Below are 19,538 nucleotides of genomic sequence, written 5' to 3'. Positions count from 1 at the left end.
TTGCTGTGTGCATAGGAGAAATTCAGGCACCTGTTTCATCCAGTCTGTCATTCAGAAGTAAACAGTATTACGGACTGTCTTCATTTCCAGTTTACTCAGCATCAGTTTTGTGTGGGAAATTATGGAAGTGCAGACTGATGTGCTGTATTGGAGATACTGGGTGCGTGACTATTTACATGCTGGGGTGGCTCAAATTGAGTATTAAAAAACAAAATCACAGATCCAAAACTACAGTTACGAAGAGTTACCTGTTAACAGTGTTACTAACAACTTTTGGAAATGATGCTATGGTAACATCATTCAAAACAATTGCTGTTCTGGGAGCAAAAGAAGCAAAGTGGATGTGAGCAGGAACAAGTAAAAGGATGAAAAACTTGAGAATAAATCTGCAAATAAGAAGCTGTAGAGGAGAAGATTTGTATTGTTGCTTTTCAAGGCATAGCTAATTCAGGAGTTAATAGAGAAAGCAGTAGTCCAAAACACTCAGCCTGTGTTCAGACTTCTTTGAAGGAACACATGAAGAAATGTCCACTGCAGCAGTGTGCTTTGTATTGACCTATGACACCAGGGAGTTAAATGAAGAAACAGTGATGCTTCAGCTGTTTTGCTGCCAGAAGGCTTTGTGTAATTGTAACTGTTCCTCTGCAAACTCACTGGAATAAGGAAGACTTTGCATTTGCTCCTTGATATGACCCATCTGTTCAACTCCGGTTAAAATGTTTTCAGATCAATAAAATAGGTCCTCAAGACTCCTGGCATCACAACCCAAGCTCTGTACCTAAGGGATTAATGGCATTATAAGTGGGCTGTGCTGACTGTCTTATCCAAAGTATGTTTACCATATGATAAATCTAACCCAAGCTGGTGCATACCATCTCCTGAGACGTGTCCTAAAATGGCCTTCCGTCCTACTAAGAAACTTAGCAAAAAGATACATTGAAATTGATGTTAACTGATTAGACAGTAGCCATAATTTACTTACGTAATGAGGTTTTGGCATGTGGGTGACTGAAGTTTTAATCAGCCAGGTATCTAAATTGTCAAAATATAACATAAAATTTGTTGTTGCAAAGTGCTGCATTTAACTGAGGAGCTCACTTCTAATTTCTGTCAGTTGTTGTAAATACTGAGTGTAAAGGCTCTTGCTGTTGGCTGCTTTTTCTATTGTTAACATTTGTAAGTTTGTGCTTACATGAACAACATGTCTGATACCTAAAATGCATCTCCCCATGGGTAATAAGATCGAGTTAAATTTTATTAAAATGTGTAAATCTGACTTTTTGCAGAGGATTCTAGAAGAATGCTTTTTTGTTCTTCCCATATGTTGATTCAGAAATATTGAACATAATCTCCCTTTTTATCTCTCTGTTTAATGCAGAGATTTTATGAATTGCATTTTCTTGCTGTGCTGAAGAGCATTTGTTTACTTTAAACCTCTACCTTTTTAAAAAGAAAAATGCAAGCTGAATGTTTACTACAGAAACCTTGGCCACGTGTGTTATCTCTTGGTATTGTTTCTTTCCCAGGGAGTGCTGTCCAACATCTCTTCCATCACTGACCTGGGTGGCTTTGATCCAGTTTGGCTCTTCCTAGTGGTAGGAGGAGTTATGTTCATTTTGGGATTTGCAGGATGCATTGGAGCTTTGCGAGAAAATACCTTTCTCCTCAAATTTGTAAGTAGCAACTGTGGCATTCAGTAGTTACATGGCAAAAGTCATGTTTGGTATTCCTGCTTAACTGTGTAAAGATTTTAAAATGCCTTTTGGGGAGCAGGAGGTGTTACTGATGTGAGAAGACTGTTCTCCAAATCTCTTTTGATTAACTGTTAACACTTTATAGATCTTAATCTCTGCTGCTTGCTGTTGTTTTTTTTTAATGTTTAGAACTATCAATGGTAAGAATCATAGCATGGAACTAGTGCTTTTCATATGGATATAGCCTAACATTTTGCCTTCTTGTCGCTAAGAACCTGAATTGAACTTAAAGTCAATAACCAGCTGCCTGTGAATTAGGAGGAATGTTTAATACACAACTGAATGTGAACCATGTAATTTTTGCTGTGCAAGTTCCCATCATGGTACAGAAGAGATAGGACTGCTAGGAAGGCATTGCTTGCTGATAAGACCCGGCTCTGTACTGTATAGATAATGTGAAAAGATCTCATTGCCTAATGTAAATTTAAGATGCAGAATAAATTCAAGATATTTTCCTCTCCTGTCGCACCTTCCAGAGCTGAGCACAGCCAGGATAGTATTTGTCTTCATAACCATTAACTGTTAGTATATACACAAAAAGGTTTCCAGTGAAAAATCAGCTTTCAGATCACGTATTTGGTTCCCACTGACACATTGTATTTCAGGAGGAGGCAGTTGATGGTTCTTGAGCCATTTATAAAGCTGCTTGAGATAGTTTTAACTTGTTCTCTTCTTACTTCTATTAAAAAAAAAAAAGAGAGAGAAGCTATTGTAAACTTTGTTTTTTTTTCCTCTTCTTTCTTTCTCTCATCTTCTCTAAAACATACCCATCTGCTGCACTAGAAATAGCTTCCTATACAGCAGCTGACAGAGGAATTAAAAATGCATCTGAGCAAACACAGAGAGCATATTAAAATGAGACTTAAAGGCACAGTTGCAAAAGGGATGGAATTCCAGTATATGAGACCCCTGTGTGTTTTAAAACTCAGTAGAAACGCATAGAGAAAGCAGCAGATCGTTAGTAATGCCTCTGGCATCCATTGTATTTGCATTAATCATCACAGCCTCATTTGGTTTTAATGTGGATGTGAGTCATTCCATAGACGTTCCTCTCTGACTCAGTCATTAATTAATTTCTGTTGTTAGCAATTTTTGCTTTACCCACTTAGGCAGAGTTTTACCAGTGAGGATGTCTAAAGAGAAGGTCACATAGACAGCATTTAATTTGTTCTATTTGTTGTTCGGTGCCTTTGAAAATGAGAGTGCCTACACAGAAATTTAACATGAGTTTTCAAAGAGCCTGGCAGGTGGCTATCTCTGTTGAAATTTAGAGTGAACAATTTTGGACTTCTCTGGAAATTCCAGTGAAATGTCCTGCTCTAGGTGCCAATGCTTGAATTCACTGGTGTTTTTATTATTTGCTAGAATAAAGTTAAGAGTATGGTACTACAGCTCTAATGAAAAAAAGATGTATTTTTAATTTAAAATTTATTGTCTGCATGAGTAGCTTGAGTTTGCTCTGAAACAGACAAAGCTTTACCACCAGGCATAATTGTGAGCCTTGAAAAATAAATTTTTGGCAAGACAGCAAAATAATTTTAATGTTTTTCTTTTTCTTCGTAGTTTTCTGTGTTTCTTGGAATTATTTTCTTCTTGGAACTCACTGCTGGTATTCTAGCATTTGTTTTCAAAGACTGGATCAAGGACCAGCTGTATTTCTTTATAAACAACAACATCAGAGCATACCGAGATGACATTGATTTGCAAAACCTCATAGACTTTACGCAGGAATATGTAAGTAGGACTGTGTTCATTTTTTAATGCTCGCTTTAAAGAAATACCTTCTCTGTTTGTTACTTCCTGTCTGTTTGGTTTCTTCAGGGACTAACAAAAATATACTAGAATGTAATTCTAGCCGTATTCACAGAACTTCTGCAAACTCACAGTACCTGTGAAAAGTGGCTTATTTCTCGTTGTATTATTCAGCGTAACAATTAAAGTGGAGAGTTGGGGTGATTTATTCATGAAGGCTTTTAAAGATAAGTGTGTCAAACTGACTAGTTACCATAAGAGTTTTGTGTTCAGATTGTTGGAGCATATTTGTATGTGTCTGTAAAGATAGTTCGGGGGGATTATTTTCAAAATATTTTTTGTAGGAGCTATCACTTTTGTTTAAAAAAACAAACAAACACAAAAAAATTTTCTAAGCTTGATGAAAACGTATTCAGTTATAAATTGAATGTTAGTGATGTTTAAACAACATTAGAGGTGCTACACCACTTTGCAGAGTGACAGAGATTATGGGGGCTTGTTGAAACTGATGTTCTGTCTCAAGAAGACTTAATGCCTTTAGCCTAATGAGGTGGGCAATTCCAAAAGTCCTTCTAAGAAATCTCTAAAGGACACTCCAGCAGCACCTGAAGGGGAGGGAAGAGTGAAGTCAGATGCACATGCTTGTGCAGGTTCAGAGGTCAAATTTGCCAGCATGTGAAGGAATCTTGCACTGGATTTCACACGCAGTCCATTTTGCCAGTACATTCTTGCTCCACTACTCTCTTCTGGTCTATGGTTTATGAACTTCACTTTGAATTTGGCCCTGCATAGCTGCATCATTAAGTGTTGGTTGAAGTTGTAATGTCCCTTTATTGTTATATATTCTGCAAATAAATTTATTCAGTGTTTGGTTTGCTTCTATATGCCTTGGGGAAAATGTGAGTGAGTAATAGAATGCGGATCCTTGTACTCATTTGAATCTTTTCCAGTTTGAAGAAGGCCGGAAGTCTTAAAGCAGTGGGGCATATGTATGCAACCAAAAGGCTACAATCCAGTTTTGCAGTAGTCTGACACTAGATAACTGGATTACCACTCTTGACAGTTAACTCGGGGTAGCGTGAGCCTGGAGAGCAAGCTACTTTTTCAGCTAGGAGAGATGAGACTTGAAGACAACATATTTCTGGTAATGCAGATGGAACTGTATTTACATCCAGAGGGAGAGAATTGCCATTCCTAGAGTTTAAAAATGTGATTAGTTGGATTTATTTATTTATTATTAGTATGTTTTTAGTTGGTGTAGATGGGGTCCTGGGGCTAGATTCTGGAGTGCTGTAAATCATCAGTGCTCCACTGAAGTCCAGTCTGTTCTTTACAGGTTCAGCATTTTTTTACCAGAGACTAAGTGTAACATTCGAAGCATTTTTTTGAAGGATTCTGCTTTCCTTCAGTTAAGGTGTTACTTGTGCAATCCATTATGTGCGATAAATGCTGAATTCTTACTAGTCTACAGCCTAGCAAAGATTCCTTCAAATTGGCAAATGGAGTAGCTATACTAGTGCAGCACTTGATGCTGATCAGATTTGTTAGGAACTCATGGCACATTAGACCGGGCAGAATATCACACTTGACTATACTGTCCCTGGGGCTTGAGCTTCTAGGACTGTGCAACTCTGTGGTTTTAGAACATCAGCTCACTCTTTAGTTTTCTCTCCAAAGAGCAACATTGCAGGGTGTGAACAGAACTTGAATTCCATGGTAGTTTTAGAACAACTTAAAAGTTTGGAGTGGTCTTAAAAAATTAAATAATGCATCTGCAATTAAATGAGGGAATCTCAGATTCTTTATGGAAAGCTAGAAGGAAAGTGGCAGCAATTGTGCATGTTTTAATGCTGAGATTTGTTGATACTGAAAGTCAAAAAGCTCTCCTTTCTGTGTTCTAGTGGCAGTGCTGCGGGGCTTTCGGAGCTGATGACTGGAACCTTAATATTTACTTCAATTGCACAGATTCCAATGCAAGTCGAGAGCGCTGTGGTGTGCCATTCTCTTGCTGCACTAAAGACCCTGCCGTAAGTCGCAGTCTGGAGGAGGGGTCTGCTGTTCAATTTTAAATGATTGTATGAGATTTTTCTGGAAGTCATGCTTGATCTTAACTTTTCTACCTTTTTTAACTTGAAGCACAGCGTAACTACTAATTTCTCTTCCACCAGCAAAAATCCTGAACTAACTTAAGTCTTCACTGTATGCTTTTCATGTTTGCTGTTTTTCATTAGAATGAGAGAAGCACAAGCTTAGCTGAATGTACATGTTAATTTTAGCAAGTATAAAAAGCAGAAATCCATATTGAGTTGAAGGATATGAGCTTATAATTGATTATCGTCAGTATATTTCACTTTCCGCCTTAAAGAACAACTGTAAGGTCAGACACTCTAAAGCAGATATTGCTCATTATTTAATGGAGTGTCCAGAGACTGCAGTCACATTGGCTTGGTTTGTGCTAGGTGCAGTAATAAGTGACAGCCTGTGTTCTGAAGAACTGGTGTATGTTTGTGTTACAGTCTTGAGACAGCCACAGAAGTCTTTGCACTCTTTGTCTCCCTTTAAAATTAGTTTGTCCAGCAGTCACCTAAGATCAGACTTGAAGTGTCAGAAGTTGATTGAAGGAGCAGCTCTTTTGATAAATTTTCATGTCCTTTTAAATAGTTCTGGTTTATCAAGCAGAAGATGCTGGAGCCATACATTAATAGTATGGACATGATCAGGAGCATAGGGAAGCAGTTCACTGACAGTGAAAAACTTGGAATAAGGATAGGTGTGTGCCTAGAGGCTGTTACATGGCTAACACCACTTCTTCCAAACTCAAGATCAGTGCATCCCTACGAGTAAGAAATCTGAGAAAGGTGGCAAGAGCCCTGTGTGGATGAGCAAGGAACTCATGGATAAACTAAAAGGAAAGAAGGTCCATGAAATGTGGGAAGAATATAGGAATGTTGTCAGGTCCTGTAGGGATGTGATGAGGAAGACCAAGGCCCTCTTGAAGTTAAACCTTGCAAAAGAGGTAAAGGATAACACAAAAGATGTTTTGTAAGTATGTCAACAGTAAAAGTAAGACTAGGGAAAATGTGGGTCCCCCTACTAAATGAGGTGGGTGCCCTGGTAATGGAGCTGAGAAGGTGGACATTCTGAATGCCTTCTTTGCTTCAGTCTTTAATGCTAAGGCTAGCCCTCAGGAATCCCAGACTCTGGAGGTAAGAGAGAGAGTCTGGGGAAAGGAAGACTTCCCGTTGAACTAGGAGGATCTGGTCAGAGAGCATCTAGCCGAAATCAACTCACACAAATCCATGGGCCCTGAGGGGATGCACCCACGTGTGCTGAGGGAGCTGGCAGAGGTGATTGCTGAACCTCTCTCAATCATCTTTGAAAGATCTTGGCAAATGTAAGAGGTGCCTGAAGACTGGAGGATAGCCAACGTCACTCCAGTTTTCAAAAAGGGCTGGAAGGAGGATCTGGGAAACTGCAGGCCAGTCAGCTTCACCTCTGTCCCTGGAAACATGATGGAACAACTTGTTCTGGATGCCATCTCCAAGCAATTGGAAAGAAGAAGGTTATCAGAAGTAGTCAGCATGGATTCACCATGCAGAAATCATGCTTGACCAAGCTGGTAGCCTTCTATGATGTCATCACTGGCTGAGTAGATGAGGGAGAGCAATGGATGTTGTGTACCTTGACTTCAGCAAAGTGTTTGACACTGTCTTGCTAAACACTGTAGTTAAGTGTAGAAAGTGTGGGATAGATGAGTGAACGGTGAGGTGAATTGAGAACTGGCTGACTGGCAGAGCTCAGAGAGCTGTGATCAGTGGCCCAGCATCTAGTTGGTGGCCTGGAGCCAGTGGTGTTCCCCAGGGGTTGATACTGGACTGAGTTTTATTCAACATCTTAATCAGTGATCTGTATGGAGGGATAGAACGCACCCTCAGCAAGTTTGCTGATGATACAATTCTGGGAGGAATGGCTGACACACCAGGAGGCTGCACTGCCATTCAACAAGACCTGGACAGACTGGAGAGTTAGGCAGGGAGGATCCTGATAAGTTTAACAGGAACAAGTGTAGAGTCTTGCACCTGAGGAGGAATAATTGCACGCATCAGTACAGGCTAGGAGGTGACCTGCTGGAGAGGAGCTCTGCGAAGAAGGACCTGGGTGTTCTGGTGGACAGCAGGTTGGCCATGAGCCAGCAGTGTGCCCTTGTGGCCAAGAAGGCCAATGGCATCCCGGGGTCCATTAGAAAGTGTGTGGTCAGGAGGTCAAGGGAGGTGATCCTCCCCCTCTACTCTGCCCTGGTGAGGCCACATTTGGAATACTGTGACCAGTCCTGGTCTCCCCAGTTCAAAAAAGACAGAAAGACTCCTTCTTCTAGAAGGAGTCCGGTGGAGGGCCGCAAAGATGATAAAGGGCCTGGAGCATTTCCTGTATGAGGAGAGGCTGAGTAACCTGGGTCTGTTTAGCCTGGGGAAAAGAACACTGAGAGGAGATCTGTTTAATGTTTATAAACATCTGAAGGGGGGTGGGAGGCAAATGGATGAGGCCAGGCTCTTTTTGGTAGTGCATAGTGATAGGGCAAGGAGTAATGGCCTAAAACTTGAACACAGGAAGTTTCATAGAAACATGTGGTAGAATATTTTTATGGAATGAGTGATGGAGCACTGGAACAGGTTACCCAGAGAGGTTGTGGAGTCTCTTTTTATGGAGATATTCAAGACCTGTCTGGGCACCTACCTGTGTGACCCTTTTTAGGGTACCTGCTTTAGCAGGGGAGTTGGAGTTGATAATCTCTTGAGATCCCTTCCAACCCCTGCAATTTTGTGTAAATTCCATGTAACACTGCATATATTTGACTGTGAGTGCTCATTTATCTGGTAGTTCAGATGTGGCTCAGGTAGTTTTTCTCCACCTGGAATGACTTCTAGTTCCTTGAATATCTGAGTCCATAGAACTGACTAAAATCAGGCGAGTTGCCAGCGGGCAGCTCAGGTGCTTCCTGCCTTGCTAATGCAAAGCAGTTGCTGCTTTGGCATGTAGTCAATTCTGCTGCCACCCTCCTTTGCCCTGCATGTGCACATGCTGCCTTCCGGTTCCTCTGCATTTGAATGCGTCTTCACACTAGTTTAAATATTCCTTGTGAATATCTATATGTCTCTTAACAAAGTATTATAACAAAATGGAAAGCATGTTAGGCTAAAGCCTTACTTTAAGCTTAGGATTTCCCCTAACGTTCACCAGTCTGCCCACCCACCCACACACAGAGGTCATCACAACCCAGTTTTAAAAATATAGTTGTTATAAAACCAAACCAGTGACAGTGCTACAATGTAATGCTATAAATACATAATCTGTGCTAAAGTTTTCTGTCTGTGTATGTAGTTATTCATGTTCTTAAGGGGGTGATGCAGTAACCAGAAACTTTAAGATAAGCCTCATTCTTATTCATTGTAGAGAAGCAGCACACTTAATTACCTTTTAAAATAAAAACTGCCTAATGCATGTAATGAATATAAATGTAACCAAGCTGTGATAGCTTTATTATGTGCAATGACGTACACAGATCTATTCCATGGGAAAGCACATTTCTCTCTTTTGGAATTAGAGTGCAGTGTTGGACCGATGCAAATAGTTATGTGCATGCTTTCTTGAACAGGACTTTCTTTTGGTATAGCATTTAATTTTGCTTAAATCAGGAAGTGAAAAGTCTAAGCTAAGCCAAAGCAAGTCTCATTTGAAACAAATTTAGACTCCTTTAGTTCACTTTGTAGTTAAACAAGTTGAAATGTTCTATGTTTTTCTACAGGCAAGGCCTAGGAAAGTTGGTGTATTTCCATTTCATTCTTCATACTTTCTTTCAGTTATCAGATCCTGAAGTTAAAGACAGAAGACACTGGTAATAAAGCAAGTAGATGTTCAGCACGAAAAAGAGAGCTTAAAATCCCTCTCTTGGAATCTTACCTGCTTTTGAAGCCTTGAAGCGCGTGGCTTTATGATATTCTAGGCCCTGGAACAGGAGCATTCATCTCATTAAAAAACAAAAATTACTCAAATCCTAAGGGTCCATTGAGGGAATTCAGCTTGGGCAACTGACAGGACTGGTACCTGTTGATGTACTTCCTGAAAAGTGGAAAAACGCTTGAGGAGCTTAAGTGCTGATAGGAGATTTCTTCTTCTGTTTGGCTGTTATTTAAAATCTATCTCTCCTGGCTGTGTTTCTAACTTTCCACAATTTGATTAAATTGTGATGTTCAGTACACCTGGCTAATACTGGCTGATTTTCTGACTTCCTTGAGCAGTTCCTTCTGCTCACTGTTATTATATTAGCCAGTAACTTAATATTTTGCTGCAGTTGCAGCAAAGTAGTTGCTTCATTTTATTGCCCTGAAATACCTGTATATACAGAGTAAAGTCAGCTTCAGCTTCCACTGGGTAGCACCTGTTCAGTAGGAAAAGTCTGTCATAGCCTGCTAACGGCGCTTGAGATGTGCTGAAGCAGAGGCAGTAGGAAGAAAACTCCTTCCCCATTGGTATTAGGATCCCGTAAGAAAGAATGGGCACTAGTAAACATTACCCATTTCTTCTTTTTCCTCTATTGTTTTGAAAAGGAACTAGGTTCTATGTATATTTTTACAGACATCCTGTAAGAATTGCAGCTTCTGCGAATGGAACCGCTCCTTCTCACCTCTTCATGACTGAACCCTGACAAATTTTAACAGCAGTTTCTGTAAACAGGCAAAACCTTTTAAGTGGAAAGTTCTTTTTCTTCAATCAGATGCTTCCTAATCCTTTTGCTTTGATTTCCAAATGCTTGCATATGGAATGTGGGGTTTACCCAGGTGGAGGGCTGATTTTCCAACTGTGCTCCTTTGAGAGCTGAAAGTATTTTTCACCTTGTGTTTTTGTTTCTTGCTAATAATTAACAGCACTGAATGAAAGAGAGAAGAATCTTTTAAAAAGTAGTATGTAGACCAAAACTGGGGTGGTTATATTACTACATACAGGACCAACTCAGGTTGGCACATGATGTTTTGGAGACATTTCTTTTCACTCATTTGCCTCCTGTTTGTCTCTCTTTCCTAGGAAGATGTTATTAATACCCAGTGTGGCTATGATGCAAGGCAAAAACCAGTAAGCATTTTTCTTTCTCTTCTAATGTGTCCTAAGGATCTGAATCCCTCTTGCAAAAACAGATTATTTTACTGGTGGGATAATTGAATGTAATTACCTCTGTTTTCTTCCTATTTCCTGACAGGAAGTTGATCAGCAGATTGTTATCTACACTAAAGGCTGTGTCCCTCAATTTGAGAAATGGTTGCAGGACAATCTTACCATAGTTGCGGGTATATTCATTGGGATAGCATTACTGCAGGTAAATGTTGTGTTCCTTGTAATGAGTTGCATAGAAGAACAGCAGAGAAATAAAACAGTGTAGGTGCTGGGTGGGGACTGAATATGAGAATTGGAAATACGGTGCGAGTTTCACCTAGAAATATAAGGTCTGTAGATTTTAGTGAGGTGTGGTAAATGCTTGAGGCTTTTTTTTGTATGTGTTAAGAGGAATTTAATTTTTGTCAGTAGAGATTTTCCTTTTCAGCTGTTCACAGGTCAAAATCAACACTCTGTGTTAGACTGAGATTGGACAGAGATTTTTAAGCCTGTATAGGTCTACAGATTCTGATAGTGTTTAAATGAGCAGTGGATTGCCTTTACAGTTGCTTTTGTGAAGCAAATATAGAACACTTCAATTTCCTGGAACCTAGCAACACTATAAAAATATGAGGGTTACAGGAGTTTTTCAATACTTTCTTCTGTCAACACATACTGTTAACTTAATTTCTGACTTTCTGTTACTTGTTTTCCTATCAAAGTTCTGTCTAACCGAAGGAGTTTGCCTGTGTGTAAAGAGTTGTCCAATGCTCCAAATGAATAAACTGTTGTCTCTTCCAGATATTTGGGATTTGCTTAGCCCAGAATTTGGTTAGTGACATTGAGGCTGTCAGAGCCAGCTGGTAAAAACTGCTGAAGTAACCACAACAAGACACTGGACAACCGAAACCCTCTGAAACCTCCAGTGTGTCGCTCCGACACCAAGCTGTATGGACACGAGTGACAGGGAAACCTTCTCTCCCACATAGTCTCAAGTTTAAGTTCCTGATATTGCAGTGAACTCTTATTTCTTTGGGGTGAGGAAGAGAGGAGTGGGCTCTTTAAAATCTGCTGCTCACTGACAATTTTTTTTTTTTTTTGCTTTAAGCCACCAGTTTGAAAGCTGTTGAGCCGTGAATCTCTACTGTATTCTTGATCCTGAGTAACAAGTGGACACTTTTTAAAAATCGGTGTGTGCAGTGGGACAGAGTTGCATCATTGTAATCTGTGGATATACTGTTTATTCTTCATGTTGTGAGCTCTTAGTAGCTGCCAAATATTCCTGAGATGGTCACTCACCTCACCACTCTCAAAAGGAACAGTCTTCTTCACAGATAAACGTAGCTACAGGCCTAAACTCATCAAGCAGGAAGCAACTTTCTATGCATCTATTGTACAGTAAATGAAACTGTTTTTAAAACAAGGGAAAGTTAGTTTTTTGGTGTGTGTGTGTGTTTTTTTTTTTTAACGCAAGCTTCCAGCCATCTCCGTGTAGTACTTTGAAGGTGGAATCAGCAAGCTCACAGAGAGAACCGCCTAATTTTATCAGCGTCTTTCTTCCTTTCCTCCACCCTTGTATGAAGGGAAAGGAGTTTTATATTTGACAAACAAGGGTTGTAGAGCCTTTGGTTGCTGCCACATCTTAGGACATCAGTCTCTTAAGGCAAGAATGGGATATAACTGTATAAATGTATGAAAGCAATGTGGATGTTGGGTCCAAGTGAATATTATTATTCAAAGAATGAATTATATATTAACTTAAAAAAATAATCAAAGCATATGTATCTGATATGGCTAAATCTTTTTTCTCTGGAATTTAGTGTAACCTAATATATTTAGGGATCTCACTAATATTAGTGCTTTGATATGCTTGTACAAAACTTCTTTTAAGATGATTTCTTGGTCTGTTGCTATCTGAAGCTTTGGTCTTTCTCTTTTATTTTTTTTTCCTTCAATTCTTTTCACTTGCATGAGCTGTAGAGTAAGAATCTGTGACACTCCAGTGCTTTAATTCTGTGCATATGTTTTAATACAGTCTAATCCAAACTTATTTATTGGTAAATGCATGTGATTATGGGAAGATCATATCCCATTCCTTTGGAACTTGGAGAGAATAGCTTTTACCAGAGTAAATGCTTACTTCCGGTGGACAAATTCTTGCTATGAAGATATGTGTCCCATTGTTCCTTAAAATGCAACAAAAAAATTCCTTGAAGCAATTGAATAGAAGTTCTAAAATGGAAAACATACTCTTGAAATGGACAAAGGAGCAGAATTTGGAATCAAGCTCAAATAATGGAAGAAGAATTAGATCAGACTCCATCCATCTTAAAGTTTGATTTGTTGTTCTTCAAAAATAATAATGAATTTACAAACGTGGCCATGACTTGGGTAGTTTCATCACACTTTGTACAAATTAAGCTTCTTTTCTGACCCTTTTCAGTATCTGCAGAATCAGCCTTGAAAGCTATGCGCACATTGCTCCTGCTTTGGTAAAAGAGCGGTTAAAAAGGTGTGTAGCACCTCTTTGCAAGAGGTGACTTTTCTAAGGAGTACATGGATTAGAAGAGATTAATGCATTGTTTTCCAAGTGTCCCTGCTGTGGGGGATGGATAGGAGGCTGCTGTGGTGGCCTATTAAGGTCTTTTCTGGTCCCACGGCTCTTAAACATGTGGTTATACGTACCCTTGTACATTTTGCCTTTCTGTGCTTTAGTCGACTGTGTTTTTTCCCCCTCCAAATACTGGTGTTGGGCACACTGGCGATCCATCCACAGATGCTATAGAAAGTCCTGTGGTCCTTCTGTCTCTCAGTATTACCTCATTCTCTTCTGGTTAACTCCCACTGACTGTCTCTGAGTCAGGCAGCCTCCATATCCTATGGTGTCTGCTGTTAAAGGCCAGCCATGACTCAGAGTATTTTTTTTTTAAAGGCCTTTGCAAGCAATTATAATTCACTGTCCTTAATAAAAATGGTTCCACCTCACCACAGTGTTATGTTTTTCTTAGTCACTCCTCATCTTGAGGAGTTACTGGTGTTTGTTTCCCACAAAGGGACACACCATTTTGCCTGATAGCAGCAGGACAGACAGATCATCAGCACCTATATTGCTGCACTGATGAAATGGTGTGGGGAGAAATCAGGGAAGTCTGGTTCAGGAACGCTCTTCACTCAAGAGCCTTGGTTGTGACCCAGCGCTTTGCTTTGAAGAAAAAAAGTCTGTATTACAGAAACATTCCTTATTGCCACTGATCTTGAATACTGCTGTTGCTGCTCTGGGCTTCTGAAAACAACTTCCATTCCTCTGCTTGAATTTCTGCAGTTGTACTGTATTGGCCTTCTGTCTTGTTGTGCTGTTCTCTGAGCTCCAGTCTGCTGGATGTGCACTGGCAGTGTTAGACTGATAGGAAGGTAAATGATCTGAGGTGAGCAAGTCTTTTTCTCAGCACTTGCACATGTACACACAAATGTGCAATATACCTTGTGATACTCAGAGTGACTGTTCTTATAAAAAACCACTAAATTTATTTTTCTAGGCCTTGTATTTATTGCTGCAGATGCTAATTCCCTCCCCCACCCCACAACACCCTTAGCTTTTCTCATTTTTACAGTTATTTGATGCATGAATACTGAATGTTCAGGATTACCTGCCTGTATCGCACATTTAAATCCCACATTTTTGTCTACAGATTGGATTAGATGTCCTAGAAATGTCCCAGCTACTGGCAGCTTAGGTGTACAGTTTGGAAAGCTTGTGGGAGGCCTTGGAGGTCAGTCTGTTATGTTCAGAGCCTACCAAAATCAGTCAAGCTTTCTTCCAGAAAACCTTACAGAAATTTCAGGTGAGCACAACTAGAGCACAATTGCTGGCTACATGGGCTCATTTTCCAAAGCAATAAGATATGGTAGGCAGTACGACTTTTTGGCCATGTCTAGCTTGCCTGATGTGCTAGTGGGTAATGCGAGTTCAGAGGTCAGCATAACTTTCCTTAATCTGCAGCGGTTGCTCAGAAATTTGTTGTCACGCTTATGGCCCTTTGTGGAGCATGAAACAGCTGTTTGGTGGGCACTTCCTATGTGATGGAAGTGTTGCTGCTGAGAGGTCTGGTTGCTTCAGTGATAGCCCTGATTTTAAAGCCATTTCTGAATTCTCCACTGAGCCCTAGCAAAGGGCACCACAATCCTTGCTCCTTTGCTTTCTAAATACTCTCTCTCCATATTCACAAGCCTTTTCTTATGTGTGTGTGTGTTTTTTTAATACCTAATGAACAAATGTTTGGTTTGCCTGTGTGTTTGTTTCAGTAGAGAGTAAATATCTTTGTTTCAAAATCCGTAATTTTGATTGTACCCCTTAGAGTTTGAAGCAGTGGAGACGTTGCTCAAGTGTGCTCTGTCCTGAAAGCCTTCTCTCCCCTTAAGAGAGATGCTAATTGTGGTTCTGGTGTGTAAATAGTGTTTGAAATGTAAATAGTAGCATGCAGATTAAATGATTCTTGCACATGACTGCTTTTCACCCTCGAAATGATTACATTGACAAGCAAGATGTCCACCGTGTGACTTTACTGACCGAACCTGAGTGCAGTAAGTGGCCGTTTGTGCTTTGCCTCGTCCTGCCGGTGAGGCAGAAGCTCTTTAGTCGCCTGCCACCTAGTGTCTCCGGGCCCACTTGCAGCAAGCAGTCGGAGAGGGTGAAGCTCTGTTAGTAACAGGACCTCCCTTGCATTTTCCCTTCGCTACTTGGCATTAGGAGAATAGTATTAGACTGTAAACTGGAGAATCAAAGTCGGCGCCCCCCTACCAGTTTTGGGAGGTAACCATCACTTGCGGCAGGACTAAGCTTGGTGCTATTTGAATTGCTGTCGTCATGGACAGCAGTCTTGGCAAATTAATATCTGCATTTTTACTTCATTAGAGATGTCCTTGGCAAAATTGATTCTGATGAACAACGTTGATCACAAGAGAAATTCTCATATGTATTCTTAATTCAGTTTCCTTTCTTGTTGTATGTGTGCCATTTGGGTGCATTGCAGTGGTAGTTCTGCAAATGATTAGAGGGGAGTTTAAGATCTCAACAGGTGTCAAGAACTGGTGAGCATTCCAGTTTCTCTCTCCCATTTTTGTTTTCTCTCTGAAGCTTTTTGGGGTGTCTGTAATTGGTAGCAAAACTGTATAATGCAAACAAAAGAATCTACATTGGTAGATCTGCTATGTACCAAATTTTGCCACTTGAAGAAAATAAAAATCTTCTTCCCTTAACATGAAGCAACATTGTGACTGCCAGCATGCACCATGCAGGTGTTCAGCAATGTCAACTGTGTTTCGGCAATACAAAGTTGATGACAAGAAGTTCCGTCTGTATGTATGTATGTTCATGTTCATTCTTTGTACTTAACAGAGATGGACCTGATACTGCCTTGATCTCTGGGGAGGCTGAGGTTTGGGTTTTGTGGCTCAGATCCATCTCTGATAAGTGTGTTCCAGATCAGTTCCAACTGAATCTCTGCACTTGGTTCATCCAATGGCATAAGGAAAGGTGTTGATATTTACCCTTTGTGTATCATTCCTTTTTATATGAATGTATTCTCTTGTGTTCCTTTTTTATCAGATGTAAAATTGATTGTAAAAGCCAACTACACTTACTGATTGAAAGTATTGCTATAACAGAACTGCATGCCCAGTAGAGTTTGACTTGAGCTTTAGTTATCTGATTTCAGACCAGTTATCTTCGGTCTAGGAGAAAAGCATAGATCAGGTGCATATGTATTGTCATCTTTAGCATTAGACTGTGGTATTGTATCACATGCTGATCTCAATGGATGTAACTGGAGTATACTTAGGAAGTTAATGATACTTCCTGGTAATTCATTTTAAGCTATTGAAAGTGGTCTTGGTCATGCTACTTGTGTTCTTGGGTTTTTGTTTTTTAATAGATGCATTTTTTTAAGTATGTTTTAATACACTTATGATGGGCAACACAATAGTTTTAATAGTTGTGCAGTACTCTGTATCTACTTGAAGTAAATCATTTTATATGCAATTTGTTAGATAATTACAATTTTATAAATAAAATTGCGTGAAATACGGTGTTGTGAATGTGTACTCGTGGTGCAGCACTTAATATTGAAGACACAAAGTTCAGGCAAAACTCCTTTGGGAGAAGCCACCCTCTTCCCTCCCCCAGACTAGCAGGGGAAATAAATCCCTGGATCTCACATGCACATAGTAGAATTTACATTCTGAAGTAGTCACAAAGCATGTTTTGTGCTGCCAATGGCTGCTCTTAAATGAGTAATAAACTAATATCTCAACAACACATCCTCAAAAGAGGAAATCTCACATCTAGTGTCAGCTGTTACTGACGTCTGGCTAACAAATGTGCTCTGTTTGTTTCTGACAGGTCATTGGTGTTCCTCACGCTGCTGTGGCTGTTGGTCAGTACAGCTGTTGGAGCTCCCACCATAGTCATTTTAGTGACCGTGAAGTGTTCAGAAGTTGTATGTCTGCAGGGAGCAGCACAAAGGGAGTATAGCATTTTGTCATGAATTAAACTTTTGTGAAGGGAAGTGGAAATTTAATTTTTCTAAGTGTAACATTTCGAAACAGAAATAGTGAGAGCTGGCTTATTGAATTGTGCAGGTAAAAGCGTGTAATGATGTCTTGTACTTGTTGACACAGGTGAAAAAAACTTTTTAGTATTTCAAACGCTATAGGGAAAGCAAATCCAATTCAATATCTCTAAAATAGTGTTTCATCAACCTGCATTGTTTTGCAGTAAATAATAAGCATAGTTTTAACATTTTAACATTGGTTTGCTACAGTTTGGGGCACTTTGAAAAACAGATTGACAAAACCTCTTGGAAGGAGTTTTCAAATGTTCTTGGGAGGTCAAGATTCAATTCCCCTTGTAGTATTTATCACCACTATTCCTGCAGTGGAAAAGCTTGCCTCCATCTTAGTAGCACTTACGACGCCTGGCTTGATCAGGATCCTGCATTGAGTACAAGCCTGCAGCTCTGTTCTGGCCAATAGGGCTCTGTGAGAGGCATTTCCCATAAGTTTCACCAAGAAATACAATTTCTGAACTCCTAGGGGCCAGTGAGCTGTTTGTCATCTTCCATTGATCTGGTGCGATCAGAGAGTTGGAGTCAATTGGGCCAAGTGATCATGATCATTTCTCTTGTGACAGCTTCTGGCTGTGACAGGTTACGTGCCGCCCCAGTGCACATGCTTCTTTCTAGTCCTATTGCAGGCAGAGACTTGAACACCAAAGTGCAGCATAAACTTGGCTTTATTTTGTATTGTGTTGTTTGACTGTTGTTCTTAGATCCTATTTCTCTAATTAAGAGAAGCTGAGAGGACAAATGATTTGCCAACTACATAGAAATGTCCTGCAGGCTGGTACATGCCTCAGATCAGTGCAGCATTTTTGTGGACAGATAGTCTCTTCAATTGCCTTCTTCTGCCATGACATAAAACCATCTCTGCGCTTGTGCAGGCTTAGTTAGCATGGTCTTTATCTAGAAGTGTAAGTCACTTGGTATTCTGTCTTGGGAAACGAAACCATCTGAAAATTAAAGGATATCACTGTTGGCCTTTACCCTTGCTGTGCTAATAGTATCTCTAATAAAAATTCAGTGATAGGATATGGTTGATGTTTAACTTGAAGTCGTTAGACAAGTAGGTGAATGGGAATTGTCACCCCTTTGTTATGGCCTACTCATGTGAGCACTTGTGGTTTATACCAGTGTCTAAAGGAATGAAGAATCTCTTTCTAGAACTGGGTAAGTCACTGATAAATGGTCTTTCTAATGTATTTTGGAATCTATTGGAATTAATGGAAATTCTTTCTATGCCTGAGAAAACTTGGGCACGTGTGGGCCTGCTATGAAACATGATTATAAACATGCAGGCTGCATTTACCAGTGTAGAGGTTCTGCATTATTCACAGCACCATGTCACAGGATTGCGGTCTGTGTCCACAGCTCTACGTTCTGGAGGTGGCTTTATTGCAAACTGTTACTAACATATGTATTTTAAGTGCTTTTTCTTTTTTTAATTAGAGGCTCTTGTACAGTTGGTACTTGAGGCTTTTTCTGAGCATTTTACTGATTGTTGCCAGTTAATTTCTGGCACTGGATTAAATGGATGAAATTTGATCTTTTGTGTGAACACTCCTGTAGCATCTGTTGGATTTTTGGTACAGTCTCAGATCTGAAACAGACTGAAGTAAGCATCCATTCTCTTTTCATACGCAGCTTATGCGCATAACTCATTTCCTGGCATGAGTGGCATCTTCCCATCACAGTGTGGGATGCCCAGTGATTTCACAGAGCCCAGCAGTGAATTTGGGAAGGCCAAAAGCCGTGTTTTGCAACGATGTGGTATGGAGTCGCATGGGTGCTTTGCCTCTAGGTTTGGCTTGTGTTGATAAGCAAGGAGCCTGAGACTTTGGGTAGCACCAGGAGCACTGAATTCTCCTTTACTTAGGTGAGGAGCAGCATGCATTTCTCACTTGATGGGGTTCTCTTGATAAGCTGCTGCAAGATATGCCTTTTAAAATCCATCTAAAAAAAAAAACAAAACACAGTAACAAAAACCACCCCAACCCAAGCAAGCCCAGCAGCACTTGTACCCACACAGCTTTATGGGATAAGGATTGCATAGCGTACTGCTGTTGCAACTCACAATTGTTAAGCTACCACAGTGCCTCTGCGCGAGCATACACAGTGAAAGAGGCTGGAATTATTTCCTTTGTATTCTTGCAGCTGAAAGGCAGTCAATGATTGCACTGGGGCCAGAGCCAGGAACAAGAAGGGCTCCTCACCAGTAGATGCTGGTACAGTCACAGTTTCTGTGTGTGAGTATGGAAAAGGACAAACCACAGGA

At 40.2% G+C, this 19,538-nt stretch overlaps 1 protein-coding gene across 15 annotated transcripts in view; it reads left to right on the top strand.

The window, feature by feature from the left end:
• The window catches only part of TSPAN5 (tetraspanin 5), an 84,387-nt gene extending 67,165 nt beyond the window's left edge, over positions 1–17,222 (top strand). For 12 of the 15 annotated variants that reach the window (XM_021396368.1, XM_021396380.1, XM_021396378.1 and 9 more), the window contains 6 exons: positions 1,527–1,673; positions 3,318–3,488; positions 5,408–5,533; positions 10,587–10,634; positions 10,759–10,875; positions 17,050–17,222. In XM_021396368.1, the coding sequence (XP_021252043.1) occupies positions 1,527–1,673; positions 3,318–3,488; positions 5,408–5,533; positions 10,587–10,634; positions 10,759–10,875; positions 17,050–17,181 (741 nt within the window). In that variant the 3' untranslated portion in view covers positions 17,182–17,222. Of the gene's footprint in view, positions 1–1,526; positions 1,674–3,317; positions 3,489–5,407; positions 5,534–10,586; positions 10,635–10,758; positions 10,876–11,453; positions 16,737–17,049 lie in introns of those variants that run through there. The other 3 variants (XM_021396371.1, XM_021396369.1, XM_021396373.1) reach the window with 2 other exon arrangements.

The sequence above is a fragment of the Numida meleagris genome, chromosome 4, assembly GCF_002078875.1.
Source record: "Numida meleagris isolate 19003 breed g44 Domestic line chromosome 4, NumMel1.0, whole genome shotgun sequence".
In the NCBI taxonomy this organism is placed as follows: Eukaryota; Metazoa; Chordata; class Aves; order Galliformes; family Numididae; genus Numida; species Numida meleagris.
The sequence above is the reverse complement of the archived record's forward strand: the minus strand, read 5'-3'. Positions and strand labels throughout refer to the sequence as shown.